The sequence below is a fragment of the Dryobates pubescens genome, chromosome 30 (assembly GCF_014839835.1).
Source record: "Dryobates pubescens isolate bDryPub1 chromosome 30, bDryPub1.pri, whole genome shotgun sequence".
Classification (NCBI taxonomy): domain Eukaryota; kingdom Metazoa; phylum Chordata; class Aves; order Piciformes; family Picidae; genus Dryobates; species Dryobates pubescens.
In genome coordinates this window covers 3,074,153-3,097,375 of record NC_071641.1, presented here as the reverse complement: position 1 = coordinate 3,097,375, position 23,223 = coordinate 3,074,153, and the positions used below count along the sequence as shown (strand labels likewise).

The 23,223-nt window shown below is 42.7% G+C and overlaps 1 protein-coding gene across 3 annotated transcripts in view; it reads right to left on the bottom strand.

Moving 5' to 3' along the window:
- Positions 1 to 23,223, bottom strand: part of TET1 (tet methylcytosine dioxygenase 1) — a 59,703-nt gene that overhangs the window by 8,343 nt on the left and 28,137 nt on the right. The window contains exons 6-11 of one of the 3 annotated variants that reach the window (XM_054174784.1): positions 12,964 to 13,172; positions 11,863 to 12,013; positions 10,183 to 10,272; positions 9,636 to 9,773; positions 3,168 to 3,507; positions 1,000 to 1,203 (exon numbers count right to left, since the gene is read on the bottom strand). In XM_054174784.1, coding sequence (XP_054030759.1) covers positions 1,109 to 1,203; positions 3,168 to 3,507; positions 9,636 to 9,773; positions 10,183 to 10,272; positions 11,863 to 12,013; positions 12,964 to 13,172 — 1,023 coding nt within the window. In that variant the 3' untranslated portion in view covers positions 1,000 to 1,108. Of the gene's footprint in view, positions 1 to 999; positions 1,204 to 3,167; positions 3,508 to 4,623; positions 4,968 to 9,635; positions 9,774 to 10,182; positions 10,273 to 11,862; positions 12,014 to 12,963; positions 13,173 to 23,223 lie in introns of those variants that run through there. The other 2 variants (XM_009907120.2, XM_054174785.1) reach the window with 2 other exon arrangements.

Genomic DNA, 23,223 nt, shown 5'->3' with positions numbered 1-23,223 from the left:
AGCTTTTTAGGAGTACTTCTATGACCATCATAAACCTTGCTTAACTAGCACATTAACTGTTTCCAGTCAGACTGCTGCTGCTATAGAAAATGGAAAGGGATGAATGAAATAGATAAAATGGAATAACCACTCAGTTCTGGTTCATGCAACCCAGTTCTACACAAGTGCTTCCCAGCAGCCAACTCTGCCCAGGCTAGCAGGAAGCACCAGGTTAGAGTTTTCACATAACTGATGAAATTCAGTCTGTCTGAAATGAAAACAAATCAAAGTGGTGGCTGCATAGACCCTTACTATAATAAAAGAAAAATGTGTATTTGTGGGTCTTGTCTATCACACCAAAAGTTACTGAATTACACCGATTCCTGCATTGGCAAGTAACTACTCCAATCTTCCTTTAAAAAGTCCCCAACAAAGTACACGGCAACATACTGCAGGTGAATCCATCCTTAGGAAGCTGCATCATGTGCTTTGGCTGTTTTCCACCTAATTGCCACACATGAATTCAGACCTTTGTGGAGACATGTGTCAATTTATGTCATCTCCCTAATCAATTTCCAGTCTGGGCACCCTGCAGTTGTGCTTATTTGCAGAACTGTTGCCTTGGATGACTCATTCTCATCATGTGTAAGTTCGGTCCAGAGTCCACTGGAATATTGGGAAGGAATTCCATTGACTTTGATGGGATTTGCATTGTGCCCTGTAATTGTTTAAGTGTGTTTTGCTGGCAGACCGGAACCCCACAGGCAGCTCTTGCATATCCCCATAAAGACCATCCCTGTCAGTGTTGTTTCTTGGCTCCATCAATACGCAGAATGTTTAATTGCTGCACCAGACACAGAACTATTCTTTCTTCTATTCTGTCTTCAAATAATTTGCAGGTTGTGATGGATTAAAAAAAACATTCATTGGGGATGCAAAAATGGCAACAACAGTTAGCATGCAAATACTGAAGTTGTGGAGGGATATAAGGGAACCTCATCAAGTCTTCAAAAACCCTTTTTTCTATTAAAGCATTTAAGAACATACATTCCCCCAGACCAAGGTCTTCCTGCAAAAGAGGAAACACAGCATTTGGGAATCACACTTCCCATCATCTCTGAAAACAGACCTACATTCTCTGCACAAAAGCTGTAACAGCCCCCAGCACTCTCATAATGCCTGTGGCTCCAGCAGATTTCCAGCTCTTGCCAGAAGCTCCTTGCTCTGCAGGGCAAAGTAGCAGAGATTAAGAAAAGTTAATTAGAATGTATGGGTAGAGGGAAGTTATTGCGGGTTCAGGTAAGGTGGCATTGCTCCCCAGGAGTACCTCCTGTTCAAAGAGAGTACTGGGAGCCACTGTCTGAAGTGGCCACTACTCTGCTGTGGCCAGCTGAGAAACGAAGTTGGTGATTCATCTCCTGTTTTATCCAGTACAATTTGATCTATTCAGTCTCAAACTTTCCAGCTGAAGGATACTGACAGTCAGGTCTCTTCTAAAAGAACTTACTACGTCTATGTAATAGGCAACACAGGATAGCCAGTCATGTGGTTCCTTCATTAAACTAAAAAAGAAGAAAGTTTTATTTACATTCTTCCTTTTCCATCTCCAAGCAACTTTCTCACTCACAAGTATTTCTTCCTTAGTCTCTTACTTTTTTTCAGTAGTCCCTATAAATTAATTTACCAAAACATTTCAAGTCCAAACAAATTATGCAGTTTGGCTTGTTTACACAGCTATTTGTGCACATCCAAGGAATAAAGTTCTGTGCTCCCAAAGCATCTGCTAAACACCTGGCGATGGCACCATTTGTTCAGGGCATGGTTTTCAGAGAGTGAAGCCAAGCCCATTTGTAACCACAATGTTGTGTGGTTAGGCGGTTCAGAACCCTATTTAAAAACAACCTTCCAGTGAGATCTGACAATTTCAGAGTTTCCTCCCAAATCAGAGTCCTCCAATGTTTCCAGGACTTCCAGTCCACCCCAAGCATGATGGAAGTTTTTAATCATTGCTTTGGAGTTATTGCTGGACACCATCCTCAGCCCGAGAAGTCCATTTATATCTGCTTCAAAGGCTTCACTGTCTCTCCCAAACTTGCACATAAATCAGCAGTGTCTGCCTAATTTCATAGGGGCTTCTCCTCTTACTCTGCTGTGCTCTATGCAGTATTTATCACCTGCCTTTACTCAGACAAATCAGGGTGCTGAGTGCAAGTTACAGAATTGCATCAAACGGAGGTTTGGTGTATTTTAGTGTTTTACTCCCCAAACACAAACTTTATTCTAAACACATGTAGCTATTTTTCTTCCCCTTAAATCTACTACATAGATCAGGATGTCTCTTATGAAATAAAATCCAAATGACAGCAGGTTGGCTAATTTTGCTCTTTCTCCTGAAAGGCAGACAGGCTATGCTTTAACTCTTAGTATTGTTTCCCCCTCTAATTACAGAAGCAATGTCCAAGGCTTGCTCCACCTCTTCCTTCTTTTCTACTTATTACTGTCCAGTCTAGCTCTATCATAGCTCTATCCTCTGAAGTGCTGGTCCAAAACCGGACCCAAGATCAGACGCACCTCCACACAGTTCAACCAATTCCTGAGTGCATTGCACAAACATGTCTGGTGGCAGAAGGCTCTGGCAACAATGATTTTGTGAAAGAAGAAATACGGCATGCCTCTTGCGTGCCTCTTGCCTCGCTGCTGAGACAGCCCACCTCTCCAGTTCAATTTTGGATACACTGTCTGATTTGATAAAGCCCTTTTTTAACTTTCTTCTATGGCAAATCTCTTGCTTTGCAACAGTCTCCATATCATTGTCAAGAAATGAGGAGTAGCTCAGACTGGGAAAGCCACTGGCTGTCATGGGTCAATGGATAAGACCATTGTCCCGTCTTTCAAGGGACAGAAAGTCACATTATTTGGATGACCGTCCTACAATGGTATTTCAATATGATCTTACTGCCACTATTTACTAGAATAAGGGAACCTGGACATGTTTCATTGGTGATCACACACCATCACAAACTAATTTTGGGGCAATAATCTGCAAATGACTTGCTCATTAGCCCCTAAAATGCAGAATATACAAGCATTTCATAACCGAGTATTCAGGAGCTTTTCCTTCCCCTTGGATGGGTAGAAGGCAACACAGTAGCAGAAGAGACTGGCAGCAAGTAATAAGCACCACTCACCTAAACACTGCAAGGTGTTGCCAAGATTTTCTGGGGCTTCAGTTTTCAGCTTTACTGGTGTGGAATACTTTCTGTCTGTTAATGGCTGCTTTTCACTCGAGGTCCTCCTTGTGTCTGGTTTCTTTTTCTTTGTAGCTCTGAGAGGCTCAGCTAACATTCGGACCTCTCTGGGGAAAGCTGTGAGCACCTGTATGGCTCCGGCTTTTATTTTAGCTTCCAGTCCCTCTTCAGTGCCAAATTCATCTGTTTGTGAAATTTTGTACAGAGGTAACACATGGAGCTGTTCATCGCTTGGAATCACCCCCACTCTCCGGTTGTCTTCCTTGGTCAGTGTACACACCTGGCAAGAAGAGAGACATTTACAAATACAGCCACATACATGAAATACAAAGTTACTAAAATATTTAAGCAGTCATCCTAACTTGACTGTTTTCTCATGGGTTTCTGACCTCAATCCTATGGGTCTTCCAAAAGCAAACATCTGACAAATCCTTGCTTTGATTTGTGATGATGCAGGAAAATTATTGGCACTTGAAGAATAGGATCGAGGCATATGTCTTGGGACAGGAAAGATGAAATTCTGTCTCAGATCACACTATCCACAACCACGTCACCTTGGTAAATAATCTGAGCTGTAAATACACTGGAAATTCCCAAGCATTTGGCATTTTTGATGTTTAGTCATACTGCTCTGGGTGTGTAGCAAGTCACAGCTCTATCCCCCTCACCTTTTCTTTAATTACCACTCTTCCTGGCTCTGCCTGTCTGCCATAATGAAGCTGCGAGACCCAACAGACACCTGGATACTCTCAGGCCACTGACCTATTGCTGTGTGTTACTAGATACTAGAGCCATGGCAAGTGCTTTTTACATCCAGTTTGATAGGGCTGCATCAAAAACGTGGACAAATATTCAAACTTACTGCAACAGCTTGCATGTTCCAGTTTTTCCAAATCACTGCTGAACATTTGCAGTACTCGAAATTTTCAGCAGCTGCAGAGTTTGGGCCATTATCAGTGCCAAACTTTTGCCATCACAATGGCACTAAACCCAGCACTGTGCTTCCTGGCTTCATTCTGTGCTTTCTGAGGGACGGCAGCAGTAGTAGAGGCATGAGCAAGCATACAGATATTTATGTCACTTACAGCTCTACTGACAATACTCACAACAGACCCATGGCTTTCACAACAACATTCTGCATCCCTAGAAAGCCACACATCAGTTCCATGTCTCGGCTTCAGTCTGTTGCACAGGGAGTTACTAACTACAGACATTGCACAGGAATCTGAGCACCATGCAAGGATGAGAAGACACTCCCTTAGATGGAAACATTATCATTCCATCACTGTGTAGGCTGAACATGGTGCCTACCATAAACAGTTCATCCAGTTTCCCAGAATCCTGTCACCATGCCTAACATTCCAGGGGAGCATATTGTTATTGTTTAGAGGGCAAAACCACAAACAGGATCTATTTTATAACACAGTTTTCACATAAAGGCATCGCACAATTACTTCCAGAATAATAAAATCACAGAGTCACAAACAAAAAATCCTAGATTGATAAAGAGGTGATCAGGGCTTTATAAATAGCTATGTGCAAAGCTTGACAGTTGCAGAGCAGCAGGAGGAGAAAATCTGAGGGACAGACAAAGGAGAAGAGCTTTTTGGGTGGCATTTTGAAAGGCTGGAGAGAAGGGCTCTTAAGAAGGCAAAGTGAAGGGGCAATTAGAAGCTGATGAGCAGTGCTTACTGATGTGCTTGCTCCATGCATACTTACCTCCACTGGGCAGCCTTTGGACTACGAGGAAGATTTAGAAAAAACAAGTTGTTCCATGAGCAGCAAATGACACCTTGTTCCCTGTGGACTCCTCCATCCCCGCACTCCCCCACACCCAACCTGGTACCCTTATCTGTGCTCCCACCTCTGCTGGGCACCAGCAATCAGAAGCAGAGCCTGGCTGAAGCTACCGGTGCCTCCTGGCTTCTGCCATAAGGACCCTGCCACCTCCTCAGGAGAGGAGCAGTCTTCCATCTACCTCGCCCCAGTTAGCAGAGAAACTGTACAACTTGGAGCCAGAGATTAAAAATCTCCTAAGACAATTCAATTTCTGCTAAATTCAGTGAAATCTGGCTGAAAGTTGCCTGTGGATTCAGGAAGGGTGAGAGAGGGCAGGACGCAGAGAGCACACAATTGCACATGACTGGTTCTTGGAAAGCCCAGCATGTCCTCCCCTTCTGAACTGAAAACAAAAGCAATAATAAAATGAACATGGGGGCCTTGCTCCCACTTGTACTCCTCAGGAACTCCAGGATTCTTACTTGTCTTTTGGCATACTCTCTCCAACCCGTGTTGGACCCAGACACTAGTCTGAAACATGTTCAAATCTTCACAGTTCAATCCACAATCTTGCTTATTCTGAAAACTCAGCCCCTCATCCCATTTAGTCCCAAATTTTCATCAGAGACTTTAATGAAAAACTGGTCTTGCACACTTACTACATATGCTCTTCAAAAACACAGTTATCATCTTTCATCTGCTTTACAATTAGGCAAAGGTAGGTTAGCTTACAGCTAACATTTCAAGGTCAGTGTCCCCCATGATATATTTTAACAGAAAAGGAAGGACACAATAACATTGCTACATGAGAAGTTAATGTTACAAAGAAAACAGCTGCAACTTAAGGCCCTGCAGATAAGCCAGCAATCTACATCTGAAGTAGAACAGAGAAATGTCTATTTCAAAACCCACTCTAATATTCAAATCTGTGCAAAATAGTGCAGTAAGAAAAAAAGAAGCCCTCACTGAGAAGGTAAAACCAGCATTTTCCACTGGCACCAACTGCAAACTGACCAAAATGAAAACCCAAACATGAGGATATGATGGGCTCTGTCAAAGCCCCTGCACACAGGGAAGCTGCACATCCTGCTACTCTAAATACTTTTTCCAGAACATGTAGCTACATCATCCAGGATGCTCAAAAGCCAAAGAAAATGTTGGCCCAGGGCTTTGTTTAGGTTTCCACTATGCTTGGTGACCAAACCCATTACCTATTCTGGGTTCAGTGATGTCATGGTAAAACTTGCACATGTGTACAACTTTATTTTTCTTTTAAACTGAAAATGCACCCATGAGCTCAACTGAGTTGCCTTCATAGATCTCCAGAGAAACACCTGTAGCCACACAGCTCCCACCATGTTATTATGGGACTCTTTGATCTGCCTTTGTCCTTCTGAACTTTCACATGCAGACATGATGTAGTCTTTTTCACTCTGTCCTAAGAACAGATACTTTAATTTCAAGTTTCAGCAAAGCAGTCAAACAGCCTTTGTAAACCTGAAAGGTGGAATCAAGTTTCCTGTGCTCATCTGCACTTTGCAGCTGGAAAGCAGGGTGGATGTCAGGTGGGACTGTCTCAGTGCTTCCCACTTTGAATGCCAACAATGTTGCTTTTTCCTTTACAGCTGAGGCAAACTGTCTTTGATTTCGTGTCATAGAGGAGCTCCAAACGTGTTCAATTACTTCTGACCACTAGACAGCTTGCAGGTCAGCAGAGAGAATTTCTAATGTTCCTCCTATGTCACAGCTGGAAGAAAACTAAAATACTCCTTCACAGCCCTGTGGGGTTCAGCTTTCCTCCTTTTTTGTTCTAATCTGAACCACCCTTTAGGCATCTAGTACTTCTGTTGCTCACAAAGCAAGCTGTGAGTGTGGTCCAGAAAAGTCCATTCGCAGACATGTGCAGAGGCTTGCACCTATAGGCCATGACTTGAGCTGCAGCTACAGAAAGTCAGTAGAAGCAGAGAACTTTTCCAGTTCTGCTGCCAACACTGTTACATTGCAGCTGCTCTTGAAGCAGGAAAAATGATGGAGCAGCTCATCCTGGAGGTCATCTCTAGGCACTTGGAAGAGAAGATGACGATCAGGAGTAGTCAGCATAGATTTACCAAGGAGAAATCGTGCCTGACTGATAGCATTCTGTGATGTTGTGAGTGAGTGGGTAGATGCAGGGAGACCAGTGGATGTAGTCTACCTTGATCTTAGCAAGGCTTTTGACACTGTCTCCCATAACATCCTTGTGAGCAAGCTCAGGAAGTGTGGGATAGAAGAACAGACAGTGAGATGGATTAGGAACTGGTTACAAAATGGAGTCCAAAGAGTGGTAGTCAGTGGTGCCAAGTTCAGCTGGAGAGCTGGAACTGGTGGGGTCCCCCTGGGATCAGTGCTGGGTCCGGTCCCATTCAACATCTTCATCAGTGACACTGATGAGGGGACAGAGTGTCTGCTCAGCAAACTTGGTGGCTATACCAAACTGGGAGGCTTGGCTGATAGGCCTGAAGGCTGTGCGGCCATTCAGCGAGATCTGGACAGACTGGAGAGCTGGGCAAAGAGAAACCTAATGAGGTTCCACAAGGGTAAGTGAGGAGTCCTGCATCTGGGAAGGAATAATAAACTGCACCAGTACAGGTTAGGAGGTGATCTGCTAGAGAGCAGCCCTGTGGAGAAGGACCTGGGAGTCCCAGTGGATAACAAGTTACCCATGGGTCAGCAATGTGGCCTTGTGGCCAATGGTATCCTGGGATGCATTAAGAGGAGTGTGTCCAGCAGATCGAGGGAGGTTCTCCTCCCCCTCTACTCTGCCCTGGTGAGACCTCACCTGGAATATTGGGTCCAGTTTTGGCCTCCCCAGTTCAAGAGGGACAGGGATCTACTCCAGAGAGTCCAATGGAGGGCTCTGAGGATGATTAAGGGACTGAAACACATGCCCTATGAGGAGAGGCTGAGAGACCTGAGGCTTTTTAGTCTGGAGAAGAGAAGATTGAAAGGGAATTTAATAAATGTTTACAAATATCTGAGGGTTGGGTGTCAAGAGGGAGGGGACAGGCTCCTCTCAGTTGCACCCTGTGATAGGACAAGGGGCAGTGGATATAAAGTACAGCACGGGAGGTTCCACCTCAACATGAGGAAGAACTTCTTCACTGTGAGGGTCACAGAGCACTGGAACAGGCTCCCCAGAGAGGTTGTGGAGTCTCCTTCTCTGGAGACTTTCAAGACGCATCTGGATGCATTCCTGTGTGACCTGTGCTAGATTCTATGGTCCTGCTCTGGCAGCGGGGTTTGGACTAGATGATCTCTAGAGGTCCCTTCCAACCCCTAACATCCTGTGATCCCACTTCCCCTCTTCCACAGTGCCTGCTACAGACTGTGTGATGCCAAACATTACACATAGCTGCACATAGCTCCTTTCCCAACTCCAGAAAAAGGACAACATGCCCCATAGGATGGGAACTACTCCTCTACATGCTAGAGAACTAGTGACTGTACTTAAATGTGAGTTTCCTCATAGCATCTTACTAATATTCTGCACAGTGTGCTCTCAGCATTTTCTTACAGAACAACTGCATGTAAGTGGCATCTCAGTGTTCAGCAAAATCCCAGTCTGTTCAGGACTGCTGTTGCTGGCAAATTTCCAGACCTGCTTCCACACTAAAGTAAGGGACATTTCCCCAACATCCCAGCACACAGTTAAATCTTCAGCAGCTGTACCAGTAATTTCCTTAGTATATGCAACAGTTTATTGACTCACAGCAACAGAATTCAGTTGTCATGTCTAAATATTAAAAGTCTGTTGCTAGCACAGGCAGAGATTTGAGATTTTTTCCCCCCAGATATGCATCCTTTGATAAATTGTTCTTGAGTGTAACCTCCAGTGATGCACAAGAGGTTACCCCAGGTAGTCACATCACTGCAGCGCTCGAACTACTGAATAAACGGATGGCCAGTCTTATTTTAACCTTTCTGCTGGGAGCTTGTCTTTCTTCAAGGCTATGGTTGCAGTTTCTAAAAGGTTGCTTGTGATTCCCTACTGGTTTTCTCACTAGCAATCCAGCAAGGTATTCAGTACTACCACCACACCAAAAAGCCCTCCACATTTGTGGATTTTCCTTTCAACACCATGATACTGTGTTCTACTTTCTGACAAGTAACTGTACTAACAGGAAGCTTGGTAAGTGCACAGTGCAAGAAAAAGTTAATTTGATGAGAATTGAGCCTGGAGAAGGTAAATTAATAATGAATCAGTTTGCTTTAGCTCTTTCTCTACTAAAGTCTCTATAACTCCTTGGTTAGATCATTATTTGCCTTTGAACATCAAAACTCTGCTGTGAATAGCTCAGCTGTTATATGGCCAGTCCTCTCCAGAGGGCTTGAGTGTCTTGAAGGAATTCAGGTATTTTGTAGGAGGGATCACTCCCATACCTCTGTTGATCTATCCTGTGATAAGATCAACTTCTGTTCTCTGCAGGTCAGTACTAAATCTATGCAAATAATGTGGGGGATTATAAATGGCAACATGCAGTTAATTTCATACCTTCAAAAACTTCCTGCAAACACACCCACTAAATGGAACAGCATTTTAAGGCACACAACAATCAGAGCATCAGAGATGAGAAAATGCTGCGTACGTACCACGGTGCTTCCGTTGTGCATGTTGTGCGTGTCCTTGTGGGCATGGGCACAGAAATCTATGCACGCTGTTACACCAGAGAAAGGCCGCCCGTCCTTGGATCCCAGCCGGCAATCAGGGCCCATGTGTTCGTTTTCTACCTGAAAGTACAACAACTGCCGGTACTTGGGACTGCAAAGGAGCGCCCCAGAGCCCTGGCAGCCACAGCTGACTGAAAAAACAGCCAGTAGCAGAGGGCAGAAAGCAGAAAAGTGTTTCTGATGCAACATGGATGTCCCCAAGACAATCAGCTCAGCCAGAGTCAATGTCTTTAAGTAATAAAAACATTTTATTTACAGTACTATCTCGACCCCTTTGACACATGCACTAATTAGGGCATGACTTTACCATCATCTGAAATAAGGAGGGTGAGGTATGTTAAAATGCACTTCTCTGAGGGCTATGGCTTCTGCCCTTGAACAGACAGCAGGCAGGGGAGGGTGTTCATCACTCTAGCTAATGCTGCCTGTTCAGAGCTACAGCTACACTAGATGAATGTCACAGACCTACCTGGTTCTGGAAAGCTTCAGGAGCAAGCTTTTTATAAACCGGAGCCACATCAGTAGCTAAAGTTTGCAAATTATTTTCAAGAAGTTCCTCCTGCAGAAAAAGGCAACATTCAGAGCGCTGCAACTGCTGTAAAATAACCTAACCCGGTTTAGAGACGCCTGACAAGTCAGCGAAGCTAACAAAGTCCAGCACTACCTTGTATTTTATTAATCTGACTTCTGTTTTGCTGCCTTTTGCCACCAACTATAAATAAGCCTATATTTACTGAAATTGTTAATCAGCCAAATAACAATGAAGGACATCTGTTAGGGCAAAGAAACCCGCTCCACTAAACACGGAACCAATTCCTGCATCATTCCCCTCTTCTGATACACAGTCAAGGAATGAGGTATGTCCCATGCAAAATAGACCGGTAACACCTGGAAGAGAAAGGTTACACCACGTGCTGATTGAATCCCAGCTCTTCTTTCAGTTTTTTTGGGGGCCTTGATTTATGTCCATCCAGCTCTGCTAAAGGACCCTAGGCTCCTCCTTCGTTTTTGGATCCTATCAGTAACTCCCAGTAGAATTTAGCATTCATTTGAGTTCCTGAGGAAAAGGTACACCTCTGACATCGCTGCAGACTCATTAGAAACATTTGATAACTATTCTGTTCTTTGGAGGTTGCAGAACTCAGGGCTTCATGGAAATACCTGCTAGATTAGGAAGTAAAATTCCTTCCCTTGGGGTAAGCCATCTAAGCATGGAACTAACTAGGTAGGCTTCTGTGGCAGTGCAATATTAAAGCTCTTGTTTATAGAAATGATCCCTAAATTTTCCTGTAGTTTTGCTTTTCTAGGAAAATCACCAACCCACTGGGATGGACAACTGCAGCTTCAGGTGTGCATGTTGTGTAGTGGCAAAAAACAACAGCTTCTCTGGTTTGGGTTAAAACCCCAAACAACCCCACTGCTCACCATCTGTTGTGATCACCAATGTGTCTGCACACAGAGGGATGCTTTCACATTGTTGAGTGTGATGCTCCATTACAAAATGATACCATATTTTTAACTGGCACTACACCCAGCTGATCATTAGCAGAGGTTTTTCTGAACTACATCCGTATTATCTATCCTATGGTCTATTCTTACCTAGGGATATTACACCCTTAACCTCATCTCACTCCATCCAGTGCCTCAAGAGATTCAAATCTTTCTGGACTTCGAATCATCTTCGTAATTTGCTGTACCTCCTAGCTTTATGCCATCTGCAAAATCATCAATATCTAATATTTAGCTGTAAGAAGTAGCTGCTAGAAAAAAAATAACGATAAAGCCAAATGAAGTGATAAGCTGCACGCATGCTGCAGCTGCCCAGGCACCACTGCTGCCCAGTGGCAGGCCACAGGTGAATATGCTGCCCTCAACACACACCTACGTACTGTGCAACCCTCCTCCCCTCTGCTCAGCTCCAGAATCTGAAGGGGCTTAAAAAACCTTCCATATAAAGAGGAAATACTACAACTACAAATTGCAGCTAAAATTGCATTTAGTTGGATGCCCGTGTGATAAACTACTCATGAGATTAGCTATATGTGAGTGAGAGAAAGGGTGGATGTCCATAGATTTCTAGTGATGAAAATCATCAGAATTAAGTATTTGGAGGACAGAAAAAAATCTCAATAAATCAAATAAATCTTACTTGTTTAGGGTCATCTGTGAGAAGCCTGAATTTCCTGGGGTTTTTGCTTCTGGCAAATTTACAGCCATTGAAATACATACTCCATGAACAGCCAAACGAGAATGATGCTCCACAAGTTTCTGGATCAAGTCCTTGACATGCACAAGTACGACTAGGAAAGGAAATGACACAGAAGTCAGCTGACAATGCAGCTGCTCTTTTTTTTTTTAGGTCAATGCTATTCACTGTTTCTTTTCTAATACATGGCATAACCACCACAGGAATTTGTAAAATAGACAGTTTAACTAGATCTTTTCTGGTAAGGAAATATTCATGTGTAGAGGACTGACATTTTCCCCCATAAGACAATCTTAACTCCCAGAAGTCCCGCTGCCAGGGAATGCACAATGCTATCTTACAGCTCTATCCATGTACCCATTCCAGGTCACTTCAATTTTGACCTCTCCAGTTAGATAAACCTTTACCCAAGAAAATACCACTGCTACTACAAGTTACCCCATAATCCAGTTACTACTTTGTTCTGTGTGGCAGTACCATTAGTTCCAGACTAATCTGAATTTCGAAGTGGAACAACTCTGCTCAGCCCACACCAGACAAGCTTTAGTTTAGATTCAGGCCACTGTGCGGCTACTGCATTCTGTTAAATGTGAGCTACACAAAGAATCAGCACAAAGGCTCCAGAGTCTCAGGTGCAACACATTATCTAGTCAATTAAACTACACTGCTCTTGGGGGCATGGAGAGGAAGACCCTAATTTTAAGAGTTCAATCTGTTTTTTATTCACATATCAACTCCTAGCAGCTCTGTCACATGGTCATGTGTGCAGAGGGCACACTGCCTGTCTCGGGCAGCCTGCACAAAGCCAGGAAAGAAGTTCTTTGGCACCCCCTTTCTCTGGATGCAGTTGTACAACTATGGCAGAGAGCCTGCTGTCTAGAAAAAGCCAGGAACTACATTTTACAGTGAAATGACACCTAGTAGTTTGCAGCTTTAAATGAGCTTTTGGGTAGTTATTTCATTAGTGCAGCTACTGAGCTCTCAAGTTACTGCAGAACCTTCCAGAGGCAAGACAACAATCATGCTGTTCTCTAAGTGACTTACTCTTCATTTAACGCACACCTACGGCTGGTGGGACAGCCGTATTTCCTGAGGCTCTGCGTCAGCTCTTTGTAGAGTGTATCAGCCAGGAGGTGAGGGATCCCTTCCCAGGCCAGGATGAGAATCACAATGACAGCAGTCTGACAGTGGTGTCCTGCACGCTGACGTACCAAGCACAGCAATTTTTCCTCGTCGCTACTTCTTCGTATCACCTGGAAGAATAATTTTGTTTATCGTTATAAAAGCGTGGGAAACACAAAGTGTTACTCTGCACTGGGGCACACAAGGCCTGAGAGACTAAGAAACTGCTGCCCGGAGAGTGGCCATCAGCAAGCAGGACTGGGACAGCACTGCACACTGATCTCAGGTGCCTTTTAACCCACAGAAGCAAGAGCAGTACTTTTTACAGCATGAGCAGCATGTTAGGTGTTCTACACACACAGTAAAGAAGATGGATCAAGAGGAAGATGGATTAGAAAGAAATAATTATCCTGAGACAACAGATCCATCGCAAGCCTAAGCGCTACCTCGAAAGCAATACTGAAAGCACATGGCCAAAACTCAGAATGAAGATGGGTCAGTGCACACACGGGTTAGAATGGTCACCAGAGTTACCTGTCAGCACAAAACACAGTTCCCACCTTGCAAAGTAGGTTTTTAGAACATGTCCCTAGGTGACCTACAATAAAGTTCTTAACAGCGTGCTGAACTCTGTGATATACTAGCAGTCTTTGTAGCCATAACCACAAAGAGTAACACGAAATGGAACAGCACAATATACCACTGAACAGGAGGGGGGAAAAAGCAAGAAAAAGCAAACCAGTCCAGGTTGCATATATTTAGGGTTTTATCATAATCTGAACCGGAGCTGTGTAAAAAGAATGCATTAAAGCTAGGAAAGAACTTAATCTCTGAAAAGATGGTTCTCTATTGCATCACCTGTATGCTCCACGTACAGGTGCCAGGACCTCAGCGTTAAGCTTCGATTTTATTAGGCCTGGACCTCTCATGTTCTAGATGCTAAATCCTCTTCCTCAGCTCTGTCATGCATATATGGGGGGCTAGCAAGTCTTCCTCACAGTACGCAGATGGTGAGCCCTTACACTGCAGATAACGTCTGCTGGTTCCAAGGCCATGGATGGCTGCAGTCACCCTGGCTTCCCACCCAACATCCCCTCCCTCTCCACCAGAACTCCCACCGTCATGTCATGCACTACAAAAGCAGGAAGGCAGTGGTTTCCCTTACTATTTGAATACCTCCAAGTATCTGAGTTTTCAGGCACATTCCCCTCTTTGATGTAAAAGCTGCTTTGTTGCCAGAAGTGCAGCTGTCGTTCGTATGTGACTTCCAGCCTGATCAGCTGTAACTATCTTATTTGAGATCATGAAAAGTGGGAACTGAAGTACAGGTGCAATTACTCTGCACATGAAAAGGTTTTCGATAAGTGAAAAATTTCAGAGGGAGATCTCTGCAGGTTTAGCAGGAGGAAGAAAGGTTAATGATACAGTCTGACAACCAGCCTTGCACTTAGTGAGAAAAGCAGCAATGCATCCAAGATACCATTCCTCCACAGGAGCCTTGGTTATGACAGACCAGCCAGCACAGGATTGTTTATAAAGAAAAATAACACAACTCATTTATATCTGAGGGTTACAGAGAATCAATCTCAGTTGATACACAGTGCAGGGTATTCATGGCAGTACAATTTCACTTTCCTCAGACAGCACAGTTCCTTCAGGTCAGGAGAGGAATTTAGTTGTGTTCCTCAGCATGCAGGGTGATGCTTTTAGGCTTTTTTTCTATTTTGTTTCTAGACTTTGTAACTTCAGTGAAGGAATCTGGTACCTCTTAGTTTCTTGCTACAACATCAGGCTGCCTTTTTTGAGTTCTCATCTAGTTCTAACTTGGAACTTCACAGTCCAGACAAAATAGCAAACAGACAGGAAAGAAATTTATAGTTTCCTCTAAACTAACACCATACCTCCCAGGAGGTAAATATACCTGGAATTTGATTCATCACGCATGCAGAAGAGAATGCAATATTTACTGCACCCAAAACCATTTTAGGATCCATCATCTTTCAGCCCACTGAGGTAGCTAACAGATTTGTTAAGTGCCTGAATTTGATTTCCACAGCTCTTAAGAAGTTAGATTGTGTGCTCAGCTGACTGCTGCTGGAGCACTCCCCTCTTTATGCTAGCAGGGGCCAGGCACTGTTCTTGCTTGCACTGGAAGTCATGGCTCCTCTGGGCCCACAGCCAAGGCCAGTGCAGACAGAGCTGGAGCTGTATGGCTTTTCTCACGTAACTGATGCTGCCCCTGGGCATGCTGTGGCTGACACTGGCAGAGCACTCAGACGAGACCTCTCTTCTGCAGTCATCACACCCCACAGCAACGCCATGCTCGGTACACAGAGCAGTGTGTGAGCAGGGCGACTGAAAACCATGGCATAAGTCCAGGTGACTTCTTAGTGGCATCAACAGTGACGTAACTCCATTAATTTCCAAGCTTGCTGTTCTCCAGTGCCTGACTACATCAAGTAAGTGTTTTAACTCCACAAGATGTATGTTGTATTGTGAGTAAGCATATTAAGCAAAACTGCCTGCACTTGCTTTTGTTAACTCAACTTGTGGTTACCCGAGTCATGAGCACAATCCAACACACAACTACAAGCTGTGTACCACTGATCAAGATTTGCCTGATGTGCTCACAGATTTCTCACTGCTTCTAGAAGTCATGGACCTAGGGATGCTTTAGTGCATTTCTGAATCACACCTTAGCTGTCTGCAGTTTATGTCTTTACTTCTATTCCAGTCTGAAATTACTGAGGATGGCTCCAAGACCTTTTCACCCTTCAACATCCCCAAACTATACAGTGTTTTAACCACTTGCCCTGCCATTTACTTTAGAGAAACCTCAAGCTTGTTAAATTCATACAACAGCAGCATTGTCTTAATAATGTCATCAGGAGAATAGAATATATAAAACCTCAGCCTACACTTTAGGTCACTGTTCTTTTCAGCATGTATTTGACACAGTGTCCTCTCTGCAAGGCAAAGGGAATTAATGTACTGTCACAATCGCAGACAATATGCTAACAAAGCAATTTGATTAATCAGTTCTTCATGCAATAATTGAAAATATGTATTTATTTGTATTGAAAGTTTGTACATGTAATTCCCATTGCATTTATTGTTCACCTATGAAACACTGAAATGTTAGTTAAATATAGTAAGTTAAATATACAACAAACAGAGCAAGTTCCTGAGTGTTTCCTCAGGCTGTGAGCAATGCACAAATCAGCTGGCAGATTCTGTGTCCAAAAGCTATTGCTCTGGCTCTCAATTTCTGTGCTGCAGTTAACAGCAGTGATACAGTAAATAACTTAATACTTCACTTTGTTTAATTTTGGTACTTGATGAATTTAAGAGGAATGAGAAAGTAAACATTCGGTAAGTGGTGGAACTTTAAAGCTAGTTTTGCTTAACATGGAGCTTTCCCCCTGCAATTACTTTTCCACACAAAATAACTGTGATGCCTTAGTGCCATACAAATTAAAAACCAAGATGATCAACAAAACAAACCTGTAGTAAGTTTGCAAAGTATTATATAAGATTTGAATATCATATGGGCATCTTTTTGCAGGCGTGTAGGGCCAGATGATCCGTGAGCTCATTTTAGCAAACACACTCTTTGTGCAAGCGGCATGTTTCATGTTTTCTGTACTGCTCCCCAGTAATTCTCACCAGCTTCTTTTCCTGTTTCCATTACTACTGAACAGTGAAGCTGATGTCTAATGGACTCAAGTCCCAGGCAGTAACCTGCTAGTTAGAATCCATCACTGTACATGAAACTACAACACTGCTTTTTGTGTAGCTTTATGTTTATCAAGGGGGTGCTCTCTGCCATTTTAGTGGCCATTTGTTTTGGGTCACAAGTCCTTCCTCCTGTTCATGGTATCCGTCTCTCCTCATCATCATCCTGAGCAAATTTGTATCATCACTGGTTAGTCACTTCAGCATCTTCCACTTGTTTCAAGTAACATTTGAACATACTGACCAGCGTCAGTAAAGCTGTGTTGTCAGAAAGACCTGCTCTGGCTCTCCAAATGCTTGAGTTCTACTTACTTGAGTTATTTCTTACAGATTGCTGAAGCAATTGTCTCAACCCTTGGAAGGAGCTCTAGAACAAGGAATAAGTACACTGTGAATATAAATCACTTGATATCATTAAACATAAGCCAGCCTAAATTGGCATGTGCATGATTTATGTAAGTAGCTCAGAGTCAAGACAGCAGAAGCTCAGCACACCAGGTGCTGAATTACCACCACATGCATGAGAAATTACCTTCCAGTTTAGGCTCACCAGAACAGTTGTGTTAACTTGATCTAAACCTGACACCACTAGCCCAGATTTGTAGGTGCAAGTTTAATACACTGCCGTAAGTTACTGGATGAGCCAAATAATGGGACCAACAAAGGCAGGCTTTTTGGGTTTATTTCATCTTCAGGTGGTTGCACCGCAATTCTCCCTCCACCTCACTCTATTTCCTCGGTGAAATAGCTAATTCTCCCATGCAGGGTATGAGGAACTGATTTTAAAGTAAGAACACAGCTCCAGTTTGGCTCCAGGTTTTCTCTGGATTTTGTCTTCTGTGGAGTCCTCAACACTGGACAAGATTCCCTGCTAATCTGTAATTTCATAATCATCTCCCCCAGCACAAAGCGAGTTGAATCTGTTCAATCCTGGTGCTGTTCTGGCAGGTGATCCTGTGTAATAGACAGCAGCAGAAATGTTCTTGCTCGCCACCAAAATCGGCCTGCCCTCTTTTCCACTGCTTCACACCTACACACATATTAAGCCACATTAAACTCTATTCTTACTAGAAAATGTTATATCCTTTTATTCTCAGAATGTCTGATTGGTACTAAAAAAGGATGTAAGTTCCACCTCCCTAAATTCTTCTTGAGAACCTGCAGACTACATTGAAAGTATCAGCACAGAACAGTTACTGTCATTCTCAACACTCTGAAGTGACTTGGTTCTTTTTACAGGGTATCCCTGAAGGGTGGTGTCTGCAGTTATCTGCAAACACCTGGTTTCAGGTTGCTTTTGGAAGCAGAGTTGCTCACAAATGAGCAGGCTGCACTATACATAGTTAAGTGATTCTTCTCTAATTAAGCAACCAATACTGCAGAAATGAGGCAAAAGTAAAGACTCAGCTCCCAGTGCCCACTTATCCTCCTCATTCTGTCAAACCTCCCTTTCCATTATATTGCAGGCAATGGTTCAACTGCACTTTGTATCGTAGGGATAACAGCAAGACTCTGCTCTCTGTTGAGATAGCCTTTTTCTTTTAATTACAGTAGTGATAACAGCAACTTAAATCTTTGGTCTTTTATAATAATAGCTTTTTAGTTTCATGTTTATTAAACTGAGTAGTTCTTCGTATCAAACAATAGTCAAACACCTTTGCTTCAGAAACCACGTGAAAATTTACTATACATTTGAATCTCAAAGCATTGCAGCACTTAAAGAATGGCTATACTTTGGATAACATTCCAAATGTTTTCATCCAAAAAATCAACTCTCCCCACTCTGTATTTAGCAGGTATGGCTCCCACAAAACTGTGAAAATAATGCCTGCACAGCTACAGTACCTGCCACACACATTAACATAAAATACTGCAGCAGTGTGGCAAGAAAGCACTGCTCTAGTACAACACTGTCCGAAAAGGTGAATACCCCCCACCATGTGCCAAAATGACACTTTAATAAAGGAAAGAAAAGCCTGCAGTACAGTAAATTGTTCAAAGCAGAATGGAGCTGCACGTTCTACTTATACCTGTGGTCAGGGGACAGTCAGTGCAAGAGAACTTACTATAAAGCCATTTTCAAAACCTAGCCACTATTGTGTTCCAAACAGCATGACGGCTGCGCTGTCCACCGGCTAGCAGTGCCACTCCAGCCCCCCTGACGACTTCACTACCGAGTGGGATACAGAAACTGAGCATCAGGGAGCCTGCTTACAGGTGCCTGAGCTCCTGATAAAGTGGTGTTTAGTTATGATCATCCACTGCAGAGCAAAATACCTTGCTCACTTGGCAGCTCATGTTCTTTAATACAATACACATCTCTTCTAACAATAACTTTGTGCTAGAGAGCCTACGAGCTGCAGTGACTTCTCAATTTTCTTGCTTTTTCAGTTCCAAATTTCATTCACTTTCTCAAGCTAAACTAGCAAACTGAAAAAAGAATAAATCCTCTTTTCTGTATCTGCAGAATTATTGCTATTAGGACTCATTCAGCACTCAGCAAATTGCATTTATCTACAATTTCCTGTCAGTTCAATGATCTACAAGATCTCCAATACAACAGTGAGTTATCTAGGCATTACTTTCAAAAACTGATTGATTTCAGTGGCTAATGTTACTTTCAGGTTTGTGCAGGATTGAAATGTCAACTTCTACTACATTTTAGATGTATTTCTAATCAGTTTCTTTATCCCTTTTTAATCCATCATTTTTATTATTACTATTTTTGTATCTTACAAACATATAACCAGTGCTTCAGAAGAGATAATAAAGATCTGTCAAGTTACAAATCTGAACTCTAAAAAGGCAGGCAGTTCGGAGGTGATAAGGTTTGGATACCATTGGCAAAAGCCATAAAAGCTCCACAATACTAATTAGGGCACCAGCAGGCTAAGAGAATCTGAAGGGTCAACAGATCATCCAAGTGATTAAAGGAATGAAAAAAAAGGCACTCAAGATAATGCTCAAGATACAAAAGTCGCTTCTGCTCTGTTCAACAACAAGTAGTTTGGGAAGACTCCTAGGTCAGAAACCTTCTTCATGAGGAACAGCAAAGGATTTTTCCCCCTCCCAGAAGTAGTTAAAGGACCATAGTGACAAACAAAAAAACACCAACCCACAACAGCAACACAAAATTGAACAATTCCCCCTCTTTGTAAAGGTCAGATTATATCCAGTAAAGAAACTCAAGCATGAAACAGATGAAGTATTAAATGTGACATGCACTGTCTTGATTTATAATACATTAACATCAGAGGGCCTGAGGATTACCAAGAGTACACCACTTTGAAAACAACCCTTGATGAAAGATGTTGATTAACCTGATATTTGTGTGGGGCAAAGCACACAGGAAAGAAGTGTGATGCACAGGGAGAAGCCAAACTCTTCTGAAGCTGAAGTCACAGCTCAGTCATACTGCAGGTCTCTCCACATATCCAAGCATGACTCAGTAAGGTCTCTTAGTGAAGGCTCTTAGAAACCCCTAATGTGTCTTGGGACAAATCAAAAACCCACACATGAATAATTGGTGAAGAGACAGGAAACAAAGGCTGGTAGGGCTCCAATAGGAGCTCTGCAGAGCTGTGTTCAAGCTTGTGCTTTTCAACATGTTTGCTAAGGGTAGATAAAAGGATGACAACATTGTGGATGACACGAAGCAATTCGGAGTAGCAAAGACAAGCACAGTTTGCAAACAAATGAAGGAGTTCATTCTGCTGAGTGGGTTGTAAAATGGCAGATAAAATTCACCGTGGATATGCATATTTAATGCACATGGAGGAAGCAATTCTATTTTTAGATGGAGATACACTCCAGCTTGGCCATTAGCATGCAGGAATGTGAATCTGGCATAATGATAAAGTGCTGTGAAACTGCCGAATCACTGCTCTCCAGCAGAGAAAAGACTTTTGCTAGGAATTACTGGAAGCAGAGCACAAAGCTGAAAACATTTTGCAGCATTTTAACTCTTAACAGGAAAGAAAAGAAGAAATAAAGATGACTTCATTTATGCAAGACAACTGAACACAAAGACACAGCTTCCAATTCAGGGAACCACAGAACTATGAGCAGGCTTCCTGGGAGGCAACTGCCCTGCTCTTAACACCTTTCTGTTCTGGGTCCATGCTGGAAGCAGGGTACTGGCAAGGACCTCTGGCTTGCACTTATCTCACGTCTTTACCCAGAGCTGGAGCTGTAAAACTTACATTGCAACTCTGCGTAAAGACACCACACAGCAGTGATAGCTTAGCTGATCTAAGCCAGCATCTACTGAAACCAGGAGACAGAACCAGAAGGAAATGAGGCTAATGCAGAAAACATGAAGACCAGAAGCTGACCTCCTCCAAGGTCAGGCAGAGGGATAATGCCTACAGAGAGTTACTCATGAACAGCTAACAAACTCAAGAGCTATTTCACATGAATTTTAATTTACCATCAGACACAGGGAGAGCAGAAGAAACCCCACAACAGATCTGTTAGCAGCCAAAGCACAGACCAAACAACAAGACTGACACCATTTGAGTGTCATGGACAGTGCACGGAACGTGAAGCCAGCGATTTCAGTACTTCAGAGAGCTTCCGGCGTACGAAGAACCATGATGGAGTTGGGCAAAGCTAAAAAGCAGAAGAAATGTAAACAGAAAAGAGTGTATTTACCCTGGCATATGTCATAGAATGGCATGGTATTTTCTAATCATACAGTTACTACCTACAGAGCTATCCACACACTTGGAATCTCCGGCTAAATTCTACTAACAGTATTGTCTCATTTTTATGTCCAAATAGAATTTCTGATGTAAAAATGAAAGAAAGAAATCTGAGGCCAAGCAGTCTCCTTGCCACTGTGTGTAATGAAAACAACAGCAAGCTTATCTTCACTGCACAGTTTGGCTCATGTGGGTGTCAGTCTAATGCTTACATGTACAGCTACCATAATGCTTCACACCCAAGGCAATATTTACTGATAATATTTAAGTTCAGCTGATAGGAACATTCTTACCGACAACCATCAGAACAATGTATCGCCCAAACCCAGACGACATCAAAAAATACAGATGTTTATTTCTTCTCAAAAGAAGACTGAAAGATACAAGATTCTGCAAGTTCATGAGAACCTTAAGTCTAAGGCAGAAAACATCAGATTCTGTTGGGAAAAGGAGGCTGTCTTAGTAAATGTTTAACACATGTTTGAAGCCCCTTAAGCAAAAACGATTTAAGAGTGAATCAGTATTATGAAATGCAAACAGGAGAATGTATGGACACAGTTATTTCAGAAAGCCTCCTTTAATCTTCAAGTGTTTCTAAGGAACCAGTAAGACAAAATTATCTGGTAGAAATAGGGAAAATTAATTGGGAAAAAGATTTCACTATGACCAACAGATACATTCAGTGTTTTTCTTTTCATATTTGTTTCAGCAGAACTTCATCATAGTGCTCTCATGGCAAGTCTCTTGGGAGTCCTAAGAGCAATGACTTGTCCATCTGCAAAACTGAAGTGACCCTGTCCCAAAATACCCCACAAAGAAGTGAAAGTGTCCATGCAGCTGACAGAACCTTGTGACTGCAATTATCAGAGAGCATAGCAAACTCTTTCCATATACTTTCAAACAAATGTCACAATTACAGTTCTTTGGTCATAGCCCAAACCTGAATATGCTCCGTTACAAGGATTAAAATCAGCACTGCCGATGAAAAGTTAATGCAGCACATTAAGAATACCAACCCCACAATGTGTATTTTGTACAGGATGAAACAGTTCTACACAGGACATGTCAGTGATTTCCTTTCCTCTCTGATATTGATCAGTCATCCATTAACAGCAGACTTGATCAAGTATTCATCCTCTTTAACTCCGAATGTGCACTCAAAAAACCTCACTGCTGCTTAAAACAAGAGTGGAAGTTAAGTGAACCTCAAAGCTTACTCTTGCACACAATGGACATATAGAAATGTGAAAAGTCTAACTAACCAGAAGGCAGGTCCCCATACCTTAAACCAGTCTTTGCTGTATGCATCCAAGGGTTGTCATATAGTAGACGTGTAGGACACCTACAGCCATGAAGCTATACAATAAAATCTATCATTCCTGTTTGACATCAAAGACAGTATGTTGATACTGGCAACACAAAAACCAAGGTTAGAAGTTACTTTTCAATACCTTCTCCCATTCAAATGCTCACAAGTGTTCCTAAAGTAAGAATTTTACCTCCTGCCCTCTGTTAAAAGAGAGGGCTTTGTTTAGTTAAAACCCTGAGAAAAACCATTCCGTTCTGTTTCGGTTAGTTGTTAGTTTTGCCACCGTTTTTCCCTTGGGTGCCGTTTTGTTATTAAAAGTTATCTGAAGCAACACACACATATGGAAATCCCTTCTGAAGAGCACTTTATGTATCGAGTATGACACGCTTCTGACTGTTCTGCACAGCAGCAGTAAGTGTTTAGCATGCGATACCA